Source organism: Eumetopias jubatus, unplaced genomic scaffold, assembly GCF_037043125.1.
Source record: "Eumetopias jubatus isolate StellerSeaLion01/CBP00866 unplaced genomic scaffold, mEumJub1_p1.0 scaffold_13, whole genome shotgun sequence".
Classification (NCBI taxonomy): domain Eukaryota; kingdom Metazoa; phylum Chordata; class Mammalia; order Carnivora; family Otariidae; genus Eumetopias; species Eumetopias jubatus.
Window position 1 is genome coordinate 105330516 of NW_028274819.1, and position 18927 is coordinate 105349442.

Sequence of the window (18927 nt, forward strand, 5' to 3'; positions counted from 1 at the left end):
GCAAGGTGCTTTCTCATAAGCTTGATCTGGGTGAGAAGCTGGGATAAGGGATATGGCCAAACTTAGGGATCCAACAGGGCCTAATGGAGATCACAGGCTCACCCCACGACCTGATCTGAGCATTTTCATAGACATTCTGAGTCTTTTCCTCGTAGAAAACAGGAGAAGCTGCCTCTTTTCTTCCCTGTTCCCGTTTGCTCAAGCGTTTCTCATGTGTCCTAATAACCATAGATTTCATTTTCCACCCACCCAGACTCCTTGCTCCTCCCCGTTCGGTCCAGGGAGAACTCGTAAATGTCATTGGTCACAAAGCCACTCTCCATGCTCGCCAGAGTCACTAATCCACTTTCGGAGGGGTTCACAGCTATGTTGTCATAGTCACAAGACACGTCATCGGGAGCGACTTCACCCAAACACACTCGGAATGAAATGTTCTTCAGGTCTGGCCGGGTCTCAGCTAAATCGGCTTCACTTTGTTTTCGGATGATGTTGTAAACCTCTGGGTCTGGGCAGTCCCCGTGGTGAGGAGAGGGCCAGAGGGTGTGCTGCTCCTTTGTGCTGGGGCCTGGCTGCTCCCGTTTCCTAGGAGGAAAGAAAACCAAAGCCAAGTATTTTAGATGGGGGGGATTGAGAATATCCCTGTGTCTCCTGCTCAGGCAGGAGGAAGTCATCCTGAGCAATCACTACACTGCACTTCTCACCTGCGGAAACATCCAAGTCAGGGCTCTGGGGTGAGGTAGGGTACCAAAACAGGAAAGTGATTGCCTAGCTACCATTCACTGCTGCCCCAGCATAGAACAGAGGTGGTTGTCCTGGGATCCCCAGAGCTGCCAGAGCATCCATGGATAGAATTGGATGGGGAAAAAATATCACATTTAAAAAAAGCTCATCTCCAAGTGAAAGTTAGCCTGTCCTTCCGTTCTAAACGTAGGCAATAAATCGGAGTAGAATTAGTAATATCTTTGACTTGATCACCAACAGAATCACGGACATTTTCATATCTCATCACAGTTATCGTAGATGCCTTAAAATATTCTACACTCATCTCTACTTCAAAATTATGCTAATTATACTCACCACTAAATAAAGAAGCATTAATAAAGAAACACGTGTATTACCGAATCACATTCATGTTTTGGAAATATTTTGCTAAATTGTTATATCAGTACAATTGCTTCCCTTGCAATCCAATATATTTTATTTTATATATTTAGAGATATCGTTCTGAGAAGGGGTCCATAGGCTTTACCCAGCTGCTACAGAGGTCTGTGGCACAAAAAGGTTAATAACCCTTGAGATAGACTCCAGCTTCAGAGTCACAATTCACAATTCCTGGTGAGGGGCTAAATAGACCATGAAATGGAAACAAACAAACAAAAACAAAAACAAAAAACTGCAGAGTAAGTAGTTGGGAAATACATTACCAATTTTTAAATTGAATTCTATTTTTAGATCAAAATGAATTAACTAATAAAAAGGATCATAGTAAGAACTAACATTTTTGAGTGTTTACTATATGCCCATTCTGCATGAATTAACTGTTTTAATTCTTCTAATAATCCTATAAGGAAGATATTATTAAATGAAGCAGGTTCTACTGTTGACCCTTGAACAATGAGGGGATTATGCGTACCAAGCCCCTGTGCAGTTGAAAATCTGCATGTAACTTTGACCCCAAACTGAAGCATTCATAGCCTACTGCTGACTGGAAGCCTAACACATATTTTGCATGTTTTATGTATTATATACTGTATCCTTACAATAAAGTCAGTGAGAGAAAAGAAAATGTTATTAAAAAAGTCATAAAGAAGAGAAAAGACATTTACAGTCCTGTACTGTATTTATTGAAAAATACCCAAAACATGTATAAGTGGACCCACACAGTTCAAACCCATGTTGTTCCAGGGTCAACTGTGCATTGAAATCTTACTAATTCATCATAAAATGGTCATCAAAGGGAGTCGAATCTTAAACTGAAACTCAGTTTTCCTGTTGTAAAATGGGCAGACCAGCCTTCTTCTATGTGTGGCATGATGCTGGGGAATAAAAAGGCAACTGAGAAGAGCTATGGGAACCTCAAAAATGGTGGCACACGATCCATAAATAGAGATGCTCTAGGCCACTTAGTGTAGCTATTTTGTAGCAATCTATAATTGTATATTCAATTAAAAGCAAAGTCAACTAAAAGGCTTTAGCTATTTCATTTTGAATAAAGGGATTCTGTTTCAGATGTTTGCCAGAAGGCTTTGGGACAGTCATTTTTCAATGGCTCACTATTTATTCCTTCACCCAACTAACAAACATTTTTGGAGAGAGAGCATACATTCATGAAAGCACTTTGCTGAGCGATGTGTGGCTACTAAGGAGGTGAATAACCGTTTCACCCTCAAGTCATTTGAAATCTTTCACACACAAAAATTAAAGACTATAAGATCACTTTCTTAATCACGACTAAGCACAAATGCTTAGTACTTCTGAATATCCGGAGGCCATCAGAGAATTTACTCTCAAATCTGCAATGGTAATTCTCTTGGAGCTGCTGTGGCTTTTCATGAAGCAAACAGAGCAATGTCCGAATCTCCAAGAGTCCAGAAGATACACAGGTTTACAAAATGAAGGTTTTACTTGCCTCCTTCTATAGATCCAAACCCAAAACACAACCATGATGACCACAAGAAGAAGGACGGTGCTGGGGATCAGAAGGTAAGCAAGATTCAAGGCAGCTTCTGGAAAAAACAAAACAAAACAAAACAAAACGTATTACTATCAGCACTAGGGATGTTTTTATGAACTTCAGAACAGGCTTAAAAAAGCATAATCAACACAGAGTATTGCAAAGAGCATCCTCCCGGAAGGAGATGTGTGTACAGTTAGCCAGTTAGCAAAGCCTTCTAGTTTCAGTGAGTGAGCATTTTCTACCTGTGCTAAGACCCTAAGTAATAGAGGAAAGAAGTTTACATGTTGGAGTTTCTTGCAAAATTTCAGAAGTGCACTGTTTTAATCACACTTTTTTCTCCAGAGGAAAGAGATTTTCTTTTCTTGCCTTGCTCTCCCTTAACAAAGGGGCTGCTTGGGCAGTGTTGATGTCTTCGGCTCTACGGAGGACAGAAATGGGAGTTCCCAAGGTGGGGTCGGGAAGAGAGAGGCAGGGAGAGAGAAGCAAGTCTCAGTGCTATTACTAGGAAAGAGAAGGTCACATGAAGTACATGAATCAGATTGTAACCTTCGCAACAAATCTGACTAAATCTAATTGGATCCAGTTGGGGCCAAGAGCAGTGACTGTGGCGGGCATTCAGAGGCCTGCTATCCTGACCTTTCCTGTCCTTTAAGACTTAGAACCAAAGAATTTTCTGTCATGGGCCTTTAGGAAGAATCAAGGACTGGCGACTGACCCCTTTCTTACTCCCACTGGTCCAAAGTTCCCAACCTTCTAGAAGCTGTTGCTTTGTTTTCCTGTGAGGCTGCAAACCTGACAACCACACACACACACACACACACACACACACACACACACACACACACACACAAAGGGCCCAAAACAAAACCCACTTTAAGTGCCACCATGATAACAATGAGCAATGAAAACGCCACCCAACTCTACACAGCACTTTGTACTTTTTTCAAAGCATTTTCAACATGTTTTATCTGTTGTATAATAAAAAAAATTTGACTGGCCTTTGTCCTTGGTTCCTGGAAGAGAGACTCTAAATCTTTGGAATTTCTCAGGTAATAGGAGTAACTCTGTTATTCACGAGTCCCTCAGACCACGTCAGAGTTTATGCTGATGAGATGTCACAGGAGGGGGACAGGTGGGGTCTCAGGATGGTTGAGGGGGGCCCTAGAGATTGAGTTCAATTATATGGCCAATGACCAAATCAATCATACCTTTGTAATAACACCTCAATGAAGTCTCTGCACACCAAAGTTCAGTGGAGCTTTCTGGCTGGTGAACACATCGATGTGCCAGGAGGGTGATTATGCATCTCGATATGGGACCTTCCTGGACCTTACCCAATCTATTTCCTCTGCTGGTTGCTCCTGATTTGGATTCTTTACAATAAAATGCAGTCCTAAGTCTAGTGTTTTCCTGAATTCTGTGAGCCATTTTGTGACTTAGCACAACTGAGAGGGTCGTGGGCATCCTCCGGATTTGTAGCCAGCTTATCAGAAGTGGGAGTGGCCTGGGGACCCCTGAACTTGTGATTGACGTCTGCAGGGAGGGCAGACTTGTGGGGCACGGAGCCTTTCACCTGTGGGGTTTGCCCTAAGTTGGGGTGGCGGGTGTCAGAACTGAAATGCAGGATTACAATACCCTATTTCATTTCATGGGCACGGTGATGCTCTCAGACAGGTGAGAAACACAGCATTACTTCTGTGATGCAAAAGAGGACACTACAGCACAGAGAAATGATGTGCTTTTTTAATGTCCAGTGACACAAACCCAGATCTCCCTCTCAACATTCAAGGTGATGAGAGGCTCGAGGTTGAAATTCCATTAGCACTCTAATTTATCACCCCATTTTCTTTGATCCTTTATGATTTGAATTGTAAAATGTTTTTGCCCGTCTCCTTCCTTTCTTTCCACAAGTGAATATCAAGCACGGACACCATGCATCCCACATCCTGCCTTCTGCTCTTGCAGGGCCCCACTCGCACCCCCACGACTGTCGGGTATTCTACCCCCTCCCACGTCGTCACGCAGGCATTTCAGCTCCCGGCCAGCCTACTCTCCCCAGGCGCTTCCCTGACCAACCCCAGCACCGCATGCACTTTCTGCAAAGTCTCAGATGCCCTGTCTAGTTTGTTTTTTAAGTAGCTGAGGGAAAGAACAAAGTAGAAAATATAATCTTGGGTAATTTGTGATCAAGAGAGTCCCATCATCGATTTTCCCCAGGAGAGTTCAGTCCATACCGTCATTTCCTTTAAATGTCTCTCTGGCATCTTCTTTCCCCGTGTCTTCCGGAAGCATGGGTGTTGCTGGCCCTGTTCCTTCATCTGGAAGCAGACACATTCACTTGAGAACCCGGGGGAAGGCCTCACAATCCAGATAATCTCTGAGGTCCTACCAGGTTGTAGGGGGGATACCAAAAGACAGTAGCAATTTGACCCAGGCCATTTATAAACATAGAAAAGTAAAGGGTTGAATTTGCTGGCCTACAGGTTTAATTGTCTTCATCTTCCTGGTGAGAGTTTCGCTGCCAAGAATCCTGTAGTGAAACAGACAGCAGGTGGCTGGTGTCAAGGCACATAGAATGCAGAGGTGCCAAAGGCCTGGGCCAATGACTCACTCCGAGGACCATAAATTATCCGTGTGGCTCACCTCTTTTCTCATTAGATTGAATTATTCCTTTCATACTGTCAATAATGACAAGTCACATCCCAAACTGAATTTGTGGTTGTTGCTTTTCAGCTTTGGGAGAAATGGGCAATACCAGAGAGAGAGATTAATGAACTACTTGACAAGGTTGGGTGTGGCATACATCTCTCTAAATAGTCTGACTTCACACCAGTCCTCTTCCTGTTGGAAAATCTGGTCTAAAGAACACACGGTTCTAAACCCATAAAAGGGGCCTGGGAAACAGCCCAGATTAACCCAAATCTCAAATGATAGGCTTACCTCCAGGCTTTGTAGAAGGAGCTGTTGGTTTCTCTGTGGCAGAAAGAAACAAATATGAAAATAGTAACTAAATTTCCATGCCATCTGGATGAAATTGGCCAGATCATGGCATCCACTTATTTACTCATTCACTCATCTGATAAACTTTATTTAGTGTTACTAGATGCCAAGATCTGGGTTAGTAAGTCAAAAGAAATTTTGCAGCAAGTCTAGCCTTCCCCCAGCTTTACCTGGGTATTTTTTAAAAGGTATTTTAAAATTTTAGGGGCGCCTGAGTGGCTCAATTGGTTGATCGGCTGTCTTCAGCTCAGGTCATGATCCCGGAGTCCTGGGATCGAGCCCCACGTCGGGGTCCCTGCTTAGCGGGGATTCTGTTTCTCCCTCACCCTCTGTCTGCCGCTCTGCCTACTTGTGCTCTCTCTCTCTCTCTCTGTGTGTGTCAAAGAAATAAATAAAATCTTTTAAAAAAAGTATTTTAAAATTTTAAATGCGGGAATTTCCAAATATACACAAAAATAGAAAGAGTGTTAGAATGAACCCTCATGTACCATCACTCAGCTTCAACCCTTATCAACATATGGCTAATCTAGTTTCAAAAGTAACCCCTACCCCTTCCCAGCTACACTCAGGCCTGGATTATTTTAAAGCAGTCAAAGACATTTTAACAATTCCCGCTGGGGATGTTTTAGAGGGTAACAAACACTGATCTCCCAGGAGTGGACTGTGGTTGGGGGCAGGGAAGCAGACCACCGCCAGCCCCAAGGCGGACACTGGTGATCTAGAACCCAAGTCCTTTTAAATACCTCAAAGAGCCTCAGGAAAATCAGGCTGCACAAATAATCTACATTGAATGTTTTTACCTTTGGCTGGGAGTGTCCCCTTAAGGTACTGGTAGTAAATCTCTCATGCTCATCAAGTGCTCTGGGATTCATAGGGATGGGGTCCTTAAAGGGCATGATTTTGGAATTCACAGTCCTAAGGCCAGGATGCCAAGGCTATTCTGAAGCTTCTGAAGGAAAGTTTTAATCCTCTTCCCATGAGAGAGAGAGAGAGAGAGAGAGAGTGTCTGTGCATGTGAACGCAAGTACACAAAAGTGATGCAAATCTATTTATTTATTTTAAAAGCCCCACCTATATAGTGCCTTCTATACGATAGAAACATCACCATGTTCTAAGTGTTTTATAAAAACAAACACGATTTACCCTGTCAACAGCCTTATGAGGTACTTGCTATTATTCTGGTGATTTTGTACGCCATGTATCCGAGGTACCGGGAGATTAAATAACTTGTCTAAATCTCACAGCTAGTGAGTAGCTGAGCTGGAATTTGAACCAGATAAATTCAAGTGAAAATTAAAATTGCAAGGAGACCAAAACTGTGCAGGGTAGTGGCGATATAATAGCAGATGAGAACAGTTCCAGCTCTCTCTGGCTCTTAGACGCTATAGGATGGCCATAATGTACGGAAAGACAGGATGATATTAACAAATAGTAATTTTGTGATATTACATTATAGTATGTAGTATATTCAATAACATGACATGACCTATTCATTTTCTTGTCCCTCCATGGCTCAATCCACTGTGCAAAACTGCATTAAACACGGCACATTAATGCAGCATTTCCATCAGTCCCTGCAATGCATCTGCGATGCGTTGCCTCAGCTGATTTGTCTTTGATTTTCACTGAAGACGCCTACACCTTTAGCAGACCCCAGAACTAAGCAAGGGTTCAGGTCTGGTTAGCACGCACCTACTCTACGTGGTCATGTTGTCAAGTCCAGTTTTAGACGTTATTCAACCAGTCCCTTGCCCAGATAGATCTGCCATCTATTATGCCAGATAATAGGATATCTGGCATAATAGATGGTGTGCCATCCTGTTGGAACTGCACTGGATGACCCTCCCCTCGCCCATCAAGTGCAGGGATTAACTGGTCAAACATGTACGACTTTAGACCTCACACCAGCCATGTAGTGAAAGGGACAAACTTATAAACAGGCAGTTAAAGTACCGTGTGTGTGAGGTGCTAAAATCCTCCTAGGAGGAAAACCTAACTTGCTTTTGAGGGGCCCCTGGAAGGTTTCCCAAAGGAAATTTTTTTAACTTCTTATTTTGAAAAATCCCAGATTTATGAAAATTTGCTAAAATAGTACGAAGAGTGCCCATATAGCCTCACCCAAACGTCACGATTTTATCAGATTTCATTTATTTATTCTGTCTCTCTTTATCTCTCTATATTTATGTCTATGGATCTGTATTTTTATTTATATCTATGTGTATACCCACACATGTACGAAAAATACATACAGACACGTGTAACTTTTTTTGTGAGAATAAGTTGCAGACATGGTTACTCTTTACTTCTAATTACTTCAGTATGTTTTTAAAAAGTTGGGGTGGGGGGCAGGCTCTTATGTAACCACAGTAGAGTGATCAGAACCAAGAAATCGACATTGATAGTCTATTACCTAATCTACAGACCTTATTCAAATTCTGCCAATCGTCCTAATACTGCCCTTTATAGGAAACCATCATCATCGTCCAGGTTCAAATCCACAATCACCTGTTGCACTTGGCTGTGTTATGAGAAAAGATGATGTTCAGTGTAAACCCCAAAGGTGAGAATGAGTTGTCTGAGAAAGGGTAGGAATGTTCCAAGCACAGGGAACAGCAGTTAAGAGCTCTTGGGCAACTTCACAGAGCCCACAGGGGAAGGATGAAGGAGGGGGTGGGGAAAACAACTTGTAGCAGCAAAAATCACAGCAAAAACAGTTAAATTCAAACGATTTTAGGACTACTTAGTCTTTAACTAAATATAACTAACAAGTCATTCTATTCTGGCCAGGAGACGGTGCAGGACTTGGACCCATCAGGAGGCTTCGGGGATCTGAGAAACTTCAGGGACAGATCAAAATTCAATTCACTTCAAGTTTAGATCTAAGTCAGTTATGAGGGAGGAGTTTGGGAAACCCCAGCAGAGTGAGACTGCAGGCTTGTAGCCAATTCAAAACACTTAACAGATCTAGAAGCAAATGCCAGTTGAATTTGCAAGGCATAGCTAGAGGGTGTTTTAAGCCTGCTCCTCAAGGTGACAGCTATCTGTCCAATGTCAGTGAAATCAGGGTACTCCATCATCTACCTCCACTGGTCATTATGCCGTTTCCTTAAAGCCCCAGAAAATCATGTCATGTGGCTGTTAGAAGACCCAGGAACAATGACCAGCTCCCTTTCAAATTTCTTCTTTTTCCCAAGTTCCTACAGCCAACCTCACATGTGGAAAGAATAAGAACTTGTGATTGTCCACTTAGAGGGATTTTTGTTCCTTGTGTTTCTCATAATTCTCGCTTTGTCATACATAAATTAGACCCTTCCCTTCTCTTGGCATCAGATACTCCCCTCCCTGGCTAGGAGTACTCCTCAGTGAGGAATTGTCACTGCATTCGCCAGTGTTTAACATGGCTAGTATTTGCAGCAAGCTTTCTCAGAGACCATGTAACAAATTCTGGGAACTAGCAGCTGCTTATGAAGTAAGAGAGGAAGTTGCGAATTCAACCATGTAACTTGGGAAGGGATTCATTACCATTGGAATATTTGCAAATGAAATTGTTCTTCATGTTGCATCGGTCATCATTCCACTGGAACGTGTAGGGGCCCCCGACGCCAGCAGGTGCGGATGGCTGATGGTACATGACCACGCAGACCTCGCTGCCGCACGAAGGCTCATCCACATACCAGTTCCTGTAGGGAAGGGGTCAACAATGGAGACCACTGGAGGAGGAAACCCCAAGACTTCAAAACCTTTGTTTGCCCATCAAGTTCCGTTGAGCCACCAACTTAGGATTCTGCTTTGGAAGACAATACAGAGAGAGGCAGGAATTGGAGTCCTGCCAATAAGTGGAACCATGTGCTTTCTAATGTGGACATCGAGATCAATCATCTGACATTTACCACAACCTCTTTGTAGGGAGGAATATATCACCCTATGATATCTGCAAAGTAATTATGAGAAAAAGCAGCTAGCAGGGCCAGTCTGGATGATCTTATTTCTTCTTTGCTTTTTGCTAACTGGCTTCTGTTTCTCTTTGTTTTAGAAATCAGATGCACTGAGAAGAGGCATGGCTTATCTCAGCCAGAGCTTGCCCTGCTCAAATCTCTCTGTGCTTTTCAACCATCACAACTGCCTTTCTAGCCCCGGGAAATAAATGGAAAATGCAAGCATCTGAGCAAGACTTTCCAGAATGTAGAAGCTGTCAAAGCAAGTGAGGGGGTGGGGACGAGAGCAGAAGGGCCACATAGTCTTTTTCAGTTTTTAAGTTGTTTCCACTTCATCAGGCAGATGAGCCCCTCCTTCTGCCTCGGTGGCCAGACTTCTTGTCTTTGTCTTCCTTGCTCCTGGATGGGGTGCATTAGTAGCCTGAGCTCCACTACCCAGTGATACTTGGAATTAAATGGTGCTACCACCCAGTTGGATATAATGATGCCAGGGTAAGGCCTTGGAGTCCATAGAGAGTCTAAATGCTGTGAGCACTCACTGCACGCATTGACTCGAGGCTGGGCTTCATAGTCTGCGGGGTTACGGTTACCCACCTGAGCTGCTTCCTTCTGAGGCCCAGATCTTGCCCTGATGCTCAGATTATTTAGCTGGGTCCTGCTGCTCTCCCAGATCTTGTCAGAGCCCCTTCTTAGGAGGCAGCTGAGAGACAGGTCTCCTTGTAGCACCTCAGTATGGCTCTGCTTGAGTGCTATGTTACCATCCACCAAAGAGAAGATCCTTTGCTACACTCGCTGGGTTGAACTTGCCTGGACAATAACTGAACTTGCAACACTGCTTGGATGCTGTGAATGGACCGCTGGGGGCCCTGACTTAGGCTGGGCTCTGACCCATTATTTGCCTCCAGGCCATTTTCCAACCCAGGTGGTGGACCTCCTACCTTGACTTGCCTTGTTCTCTTCCCCAATGACCTTATGGCTTTATGTTATTTCATTTCACAGATGATAGAATGGATGGAATCTTACGCCTGGCACCTAGGTCGTGGACTCAAGCCAGCTCCCAGGCTTGTAACTCACTGGTAGAAGAGGAGGCCAGGTTCTCAGGAGGAAGGACCCTGCAACACCACAGTTGTGCACATGGTAATGATTTTTCCTCTTCTCCCAAAGGGACCTATGGCCACTTAGTAGAGTATCCATGCACTGGGGGAAGGGGAATATCCAAATACAATAAGAATGGTTGGGCACAGGATGCAAGGTGACATTGATATTCGAAAACTTGAAATGTCATCAAGGCTGCCCATTAGAGTAGGGGCATATTGAGGCCAGGTAGTAAATGGAGTTCTGCCCCAGGACCAGCTCATGGTGGGACCCATCCAGTGGTCATCTGCCCAGTCCCCAAACACATGGCTTGAACAGCCATATTTGGTAGTTGGTATAGTCCCACATTGGTTCTTTAGCCTATGAGGTAAGAGCTACAGTAGTGGACTAGGTCAAGTGCAAGTTTCTGAAACTGCACTCTTCCCCACCCTCTCCAGAGTAATAAATAAAAAACCAGTATCTTATCCAGGGGAAGATGACAGAAAGTACTACCACCCCTGAAGAGCCAGAGAATGCCGGGGGCGGGGTAGTGTCCACCATATCTCTAGTTAGTTCACTGGTCTGGCTCCTGCAAAAACCGGGCAGATCCCGAAGGACGATACTAGAGTAGCATAAACACAACTAAGTAGAAGTCTCAGTTACAGCTGCTGTGCCATATGAGGTATCTTTGCTAGAGCCGGTTAACAGGCCCTTGGCTACGTAATGTGCAGATCCGGTGAACACAATATTTTCTATCAGAATGAGAATCAGAAACAGTCTGCATTCATTTGGAATGGACAACAGTATACATCTATGGTCTTGCCTCAGGCCTATACTAATTTTCAAACTCTCTGTCATAAGGTGGTATGAGGAGACCTGGACTACCTAGACATCTTGCAGAAAATCACACTGGTCTGCTATATTTCTGACATGCTATTGAACCAGGTAAGCTAAGTAAGACCCTCATGTGTCCAGGGGTTAGAGATGTCAGTTGCTAGTGATCTAGGGAATGCCAGAACATCCCTTTCATATTAAAGGACAAATACTGCATCTTGAAGCATCTTACAATAATGTGAAGAAGGATACATAGCACCTAGTAGGCCTCCCTGGGTTCTAGAGGCAGCCTATTTTACGCTTGGGGACTACTGCTCTGGCCCATATAGCAGTTGACATGAAGGACAGCCAGCTTTGAGTGAAGTCCAGAGGTAAAAAGGACCCTGAAGCAGGTTCTAGGCTGTGGTATAAGCAGATTTGTCAGTTGGGCCATACGGTCTAGGAGATCCTATTAGTAGAGGTATCAGTGATGGGAAAAATAATGCCATAGAGAATTTGTGGCAAGCCCCAATGAGGGAATCACAATGTAGACCCCTAGGATTCTACAGCAAGGTCATGTCATCTGTAGCTGAGAAATAATCACCTTTTGCAAAACAACTCCTGGCTTGCTACTAGGCAAAAAGCACCAAGAGACCGTGCGATCCAGCTTGCCCATCGTGAGTGCGGTACTGTCAGACACACCTAGTCCCCGGCTGGGCAGGCCCAGAAGCCATCCGTTCTAAGATGGAAGAGGTAGATCCAGGACCAAAGAGCACTGTATGAGCAGGCAGAGCAAACTGCCATGGCATCTCCCACTGTCATTCCAAGGTCCCTCCCTCAGTTTACACCTATCCCTGCATAAGAGAATCAATCCCTTATGACTGGCTGACAGAGGCTGCCCGAGTTTGGTTCATGGATGGGTCAGCCAAGGATGGGAGTACAGCTCCACTGGACAGTAACTGCACTATGACCGCACTCAGAATCGGCCTTGAAAGATCAAGGGGTAAGAGGACATCCTCCCCATGGCTGCAGCTTAGATGGTATGCCTAGTTAACTGCCTTGCATGGAACGAGACGTTCCCGGAGGTTAGAATACATGAGGACTCAGGGGTAAAGCAAGAGCTTGGCCAGCTGATCAGGAGTCTAAAAGGAGAAAGAGAAGAAGATTGGGGATGGGGAACTCTCGGATAGCGTGATGTGATGTGAATAGACGTATGGGAATAGGCAGAAAGTATGAGGATCTATCACATGTTAAGCCCACCAGAAAGCATCTAGCATAGAAGAGGCACTGAACGGCCAGGGAGACAAAATGACTCAGCCAGTGGACGCCAGCCAGCCTGTGATCGGTCGCCCCAGTGCTCGCACAACAGACACGTACTAGAGTAGCCATGGTGGAAGGGGTGGAGCTTATGCATGGGGTCCGCAGGATCCATTTCCACTCACCAAGACTGATCTAGCTCCGGCCAAACATCTAACCTGCCAGCAACAGAGACCAAAGCTAAATCCCTGAAGGAACACCGACCTTAGGACACCAACCTGGCATTTGGTAGCAAGTTGACTACATTGGACTCCTTCCATTCTGAAAGGGGCAATGGTTCCCTTTGACAGGAATAGACATAGAGTCCGGGTATGGATTTGCCTTTCCCGCCTCAGGGCCTCAGTCAGCGCCACTATCCATTATTTGATCTACCGGCACAGAACCCCAAACAACACCTCATCAGTCCAAGGGACCTACTTTATAGCGGAGGAGGTGTGGAGTAGGCTGGTCGCCAGGGGTTTACTAGTCATGTCACATGTTGCACCATCTGGAAGTTGCTAGCCTGACAGAATGATGGTAAAATTTGTTGACAACATAGCCGAAGAACTAGCTTAGAGGGAATACTTTGCAAGGAGGCAGCATTATCCTCCAAGACTCAGTGCACGCTTTGAATCAATGACCTTTGTATCATCCCGTGTCCCCAAGAGTAAGAATACAGGGGTCTGGGTGCCGCAAAATACTTCCACCAGAAGATATAGGAAAAGTCTTATTAAACTCTTGAGTGATGGCTGCCCCTTGGGCACTCTGGGATCCTTGTGTCCAGAGACCAGCAGGCAAGAAGAGCAGTGGTTATCTTTGTAGGAGGTAACTGGCCCTAATCTCAGGAGGAGGTAGCTATGCTGTCACCCATTCGGGGTAGGAAGAAATACGTTTGGCCTCCAGGTTATCTACTTGGGTTCCTGTGGGTCCTCACATACCCCATTTCGATGGTAAATGGAAAGGTGCAATCACCCCAGCCTGAGAAGTGCAAATTGACTGGGGCCTCACATTCCTCAGGGCTGAGGGTCTGGGTGCTGCCACAAGGTCAGCCACTGAGGCTCCCTGAGCAGACAGTGAGGGGACTCTGGACTGGATAGTAGAGGAGGGAGGTCGGTGAGTATCAGCTGGGGCCCTGGGACCAGCTAGAGTGGTGGGGAGTGAAGTTCATCCTACTAACTTTCCTTTTTTTTTAAACTAGCGATGGGGGCACAGAGAGAGGGAGAGAGAGAATCCTAAGCAGGCTCCATGCCCAGATAGAGGCCAACACAGGGATCAAGACCTGAGCTGAATTTAAGAGTGGGACGCTTAACCCACTGAGCCACTAGGGCGCCCCACTAACTTTCCTTTTTAAAGTTTCTTCCAGGAAGAGAAGCCCATGAGCACCCTGGAGGGGCCACCCCTGGCACGTAGATGGAAGATGTGGATCTGATTAGCATAATGGGTAGACTTCGACAGATGCTGATCTGCTGTCTTCAAGGTAATGGGTAAAAAACATATATTTTAATCTGCATTCCTTTGATTGATAATGAGTTTAAACTTTTTTTTCATGTGAGCATTTACCAGTTAGATTTTCCATTTTTCAGCTGCTCAGGTCTTTTGCCTCTTTATCTTTTGAAGTTTATTGACTTACATAAGCTTTTAGTGTCTTAATGACTTAGACTCTTTATCAGAAAAAGATAATTTCTCTGTTACATTTTCCCAGTCTTATGTCTGCCTTTTAACTTTGATATCTTTTGATATTTGTCCATGTCACTGCATTTCTTAGGGAGGGACAATGGCAATGCCATGGTGCCAGGGTGGGGTGTGAAATGAGTGAGTCCTGATGCTGTGGGTTTAGGACGGTCCTCCAAAATGTAGGCTTCCTTAAGTCCCCCTTTGGCCCATCCAGGCCCACTCCCTGTCTGAGTCTTAGCTCCACAGACCTTCAATCTCTCACTGGGGTTCTAATCCAAAAGGCTGGATAGCCAGAACCCCTGACTTCAAACATCATGTGCTGCTAAAACAATACTTCTGGACCACATCTTCCTGGACAGAGCTCTTGGGACATGAGGTGGGCAAAGAGCCAGGCTGACTGACCACCTTCACCTCCCTGCTTTGGCCAGTGCTATCCTCTGGGCTCTGCCTGGCTGGGCCTTCTCTTCTCCCCTGACCGGGTACTGCGGATTCAGCCTCCCTCCTTTGTGAGTTACGTCAAGCGCGTGAGCTGCTGCGGGTTCTCCGCACTTACCTGAATGTTGCCGTGCTGCCATCCGTCCACACATAAAGGTCCTGGCAGGCTGTGCTATTGCTTTGCTTCTCCTCGTGCCTCCTGAGCCCAATCCAGAAATCACCATCAGACGCCAAGAGGTTTTCAATGAACTTTTCTATCAGTCTCTGTTCATCCTCAGACTCAATGCTGACTAGCTGGCCCCCATCCCTCCTGCAGGCTGCGTTGGCTTCCTCAAAGTTCAGTCTTCGAGAAGCATCGTGGAAGTAAATGACTTTATAACAAGGCCTCTGTGTCCCTCCCCGGCACACTGGCTGCCCTGGAAGAAAAAAAAAAAAGCCAACCTATTTCAGTACTCCCCAAAGTATCCCAGGGCAGGGATGCTCGGTGGCCTGGGCATGAAGCTACCCCCAGGCAGGAATCCTGATTACTCATCCGTGGACTGTATGATGTCATTTAGCTTCTCAGAGCATGTGAATACCCCTTCTGGCACTGGAGATGCAGTGATTTAAATTCTGATGACTGTATTGTGTGGGGACTCCGTGTTTTGTTTGGGTTCCATTATAGGTCTTGAAAAGCAGACATTTTTGACTATCCTTTAAAAGAGAGGTAGCTGAAGATTTATGGTTCTGCTTAAAGCCACACACATATAACACTTCCACCTCATCAGGAAGTCTCAGGGGACAGTGTGGTTTATAGGCAGCTTTCTCTGTTTGGTGCTTCCTTCAGGTAAGAGACATGTTCTGAAGTTGGGGGTGGGCTCCTCCATCCTGGAACCCTTTGCCCGGATAGTAGGACTGAGATTTTGCCCAGGCTGTGGTGTAAGCAGAAGCTAAGAGCATCAGGTCTATGGGGTCTTCTGCTATGACCGATCCTGCCTAAAGACACACATAAGGTTTGCTGAACTCTCACCGTGGGGCATGAACTATGCTAAGGGCGTCTACATTTATATCTATACCTTCTCTCCTTGAACTCTCATAGTAATTCCCTGATGTAGCTCTTGTTTATGCCCCATTTTACAGAGGAGAAAACTGAGGCTCAGAGAAATTAAGTAATTTGGCTAAGGTCACATAGCTATCAGTGCTACTTTATAACAAGGCCTCCGTGTCCCTCCCTGGCATGTGGTTCTGATTACAGAGTCAAGCCCCTAACCGTTGAACTATGCTGCCCAGTTCCCACTCCGCCTCAGTTTCAGGCTGCTTTGGGAGCTTATGTAACATGTCTTATCGGACTGGCACTGGAAGGGCTGAATACCATCTCAGTCAAATGGATGGGATTCTATTGAGGAGGGACAAATTGTTCACCGGTACATACCCACCCCCCCCCAAGCTGGCATCTGGGTGAAACCTTGCTGCGTGCAAATTCCGTTCCATCAACATGTATTGCATATACACTCTGTGCCTGGCACTGTGCTAGGTGCTGGGAATACAGAAACCACAATGCCAGTTCCTAGCCTGCAGAAGCACAGAGCATATACTTCTGGACCCAAATGTACAAGTGAAAACCAAATTTCAACAACGGAAGTCCCTTGCAAGGCAAGAGCCCGATTGTGGGCTGTGGGTGTGAACTGCTGCCGCAGAGAAAGGGATGAAGGATTTTGGTTTGGGAACCTCTTCCCAGCCCTCAAGGAATGTTCTCGTTTTCCTAATTTGTTTTGCAGCCGTGCAGGGAACCAGAGAGCATTCACCATTCCCGACACTGACCAGAATCCGGGGCAAAGGCTACCCACAGTTAACTGCATTTTCAGTGCTAAATGGGAACAGAGCACATGCAGATAATCCAGGAGACTCCTGTGAAGTCTTGTTTCTACTGCTCCCTTTATCGTTTTTGTAAGGAAATTCTCGATAAGCAACAAGTTAGAAGAGCTTTGCGTCTTCTCCCTTTCTCTGCTATTCTTCTGCTGTTGCTAGAACTCTAACAGGACGGGCCCATCAGCAAATTAGGAGGCCTCAAAAACAGGACATTTTCACTACGACGTTGTTCCAGAGAGAAAGGGGGGCGCTGGCTAGGGAGGCTGTCGCTGGCATGCTGCCTGGGGAGAAGCCTGGGCCAGCCCTGCTATTGTGATTCCTTCAAAGGGGCTCCAAATGAGGCAGCAGAAGGAAAATGAGCTCCAGGTACCTTCAGTCTGGCCATGGGCATAACATAAGGTGGAGCTGAATTTACTGGCAGTCCCCCTTTTTTCTACTGTTGGTTTATCAAGGGAAAACATGACACCTTCAACGGGTTTCCTGTATGGTCCAGCCGGGCCACACATGGCAAGTCAGGGGTGAGTGCCAGAGAGCGCCAGAGCTGGAAGGATGCCTGAGGCGCATCTGGTTCCCCTGCCTTCAGGAAGTGTCTTTCTCTTCTTATTTGCAGGAAGGGGAAGGGCGGGGGCTTCTGTTCCCCATGACCCAGGACAAAGCCCATGCAGCCCTAATCCCGGCAGCTTAATTCAGGTACACACCCCCCTTCTGCCGCCTCGCAGCCCACCCCCATCCTGAAACACACTTTAGATCCTTTCCATCAGCTCTGCAAGCCGGGATAACGGAGTGGACGTGGTCATTCTCCGCCAGCCCCTTGACCAATCTGTCTGCGCCCCGAAGACCTGAGAAAGAGGCACGGACATCCTTTCCCCGACATGCAGAACAAATAGAAGAGGCAAGAAGCCAGAGCACTGTACCTCCTCTGAGGTCCAAGTCCGAGGCTGCAGTGACACGACAGGAGGAAGGAAGCAGAGAGTCATTCCCCTGAGTCAGGCGGGGCTTGTCCCGAACTAACTAGGCTTCTTTCTGGATCTCTAAGCGCTCGGGTTCCAGAGCTGGATCCCGCCATCCTCCCCCCAGAAGAGACCGGGAGTAACAGGCTGCGTTCCCACCGCACAGCGGATCCAGAATCCCCACTGTACCCGTGGTCTCCGGGAACAGGAGACCTCCCGCGTGGGCTGGAGGAGAGTTGGTGAGCCTGCCCCTGCGCCGGGGTCCAGGCAACTATTGCGCGGCACTCAGTGGGGCGGGCCGAGGGGGAGCCTCCTGGGGAGGATTTGCCCACTGCCTCACCTAGCCTACGTCCCCCAACGCCCGGAACTCTGGGGGAGGGAACGGACTTCGCGTGTTCCAGGATAAGCAGGGACCCGCGCTGCCATTAGCCGCGGGGCGACGGCTCCCCTACAAGCAGGGGGCGCGGGAGGGCTGGGTCCACTAGCGTAGGCGAGGACGCCCCTCGCCTGTGCAGGGGGCCAGAGAAGAGGTGCGGCGGCCGTGACGACGGCCCGCAGCAGCTGGGGTGAGGTGGGTGCATCTGCGGAGCCCGACCGGGAACCAGCCCCCGCCCCAGCGCGCTCACTCACCGCTTAGCAGGCGACCGGTGGTACCCCGGGGCCCCGCCAGCAGCGCGGCCAACAGCATGGCCTGCAGCGCGGCTCCCGGCTGCATGGCCCCGGCTCGGGTGCGCCCTCGGACACCGCGGCGCCACGGCGGTGGAGAGGACGGACCCGTAGCGGCGTGCACGGCAAATGCAAAGGCGGCAGCAGCATCTCCCGAGGACCGACGGACGGGGCACCCGGTGGAGGCGGGGAGGGCGCGGAGCCAGCGCGCCGTCCTCCGCCCCCCTGGGACGTCACCGAGGGGAGGGCAGCCCCGCAGCTGGCCCGCCCCTGATGGCCTCCTCCGGCGGCCTCGGCGCCACAGACCTGGCCCGCCCGAGGGGAGCGAGCAGAGGAGGGGAGCCAGCTCCCTGCCGGCCTCCCTCCCGCCCCGCCTCCTCCGAGCTTCCCGCGGAGATCCTGCGTTTGCCCAGGGCGCGAGGCCCAGTAATGTCCCAGTTGGCCTCTCTGAAATCTGATGAAGAGAGGCACTGTGGCTCAAAACAGGGCCACATCTCCACCCCACTCCTCGCAGCCATGGCCAAATTCACCCAGAGCCCTGGGCTCTGCAGTGTGAGCC

At 47.3% G+C, this 18927-nt stretch overlaps 1 protein-coding gene across 1 annotated transcript; it reads right to left on the bottom strand.

Annotated features, from left to right (window-relative positions):
* LAYN (layilin) lies at positions 1-18514 on the bottom strand. Its single transcript, XM_028105727.2, has 7 exons — positions 18333-18514; positions 15023-15320; positions 9200-9357; positions 5618-5650; positions 4912-4995; positions 2630-2726; positions 1-582 (listed from the first exon to the last, which is right to left on the bottom strand). Exons 1-7 carry the CDS (start codon positions 18415-18417, stop codon positions 219-221), a joined length of 1119 nt encoding a protein of 372 aa, XP_027961528.1. The 5' UTR covers positions 18418-18514; the 3' UTR covers positions 1-218.
* Positions 18515-18927: the final 413 nt, after the last annotated feature.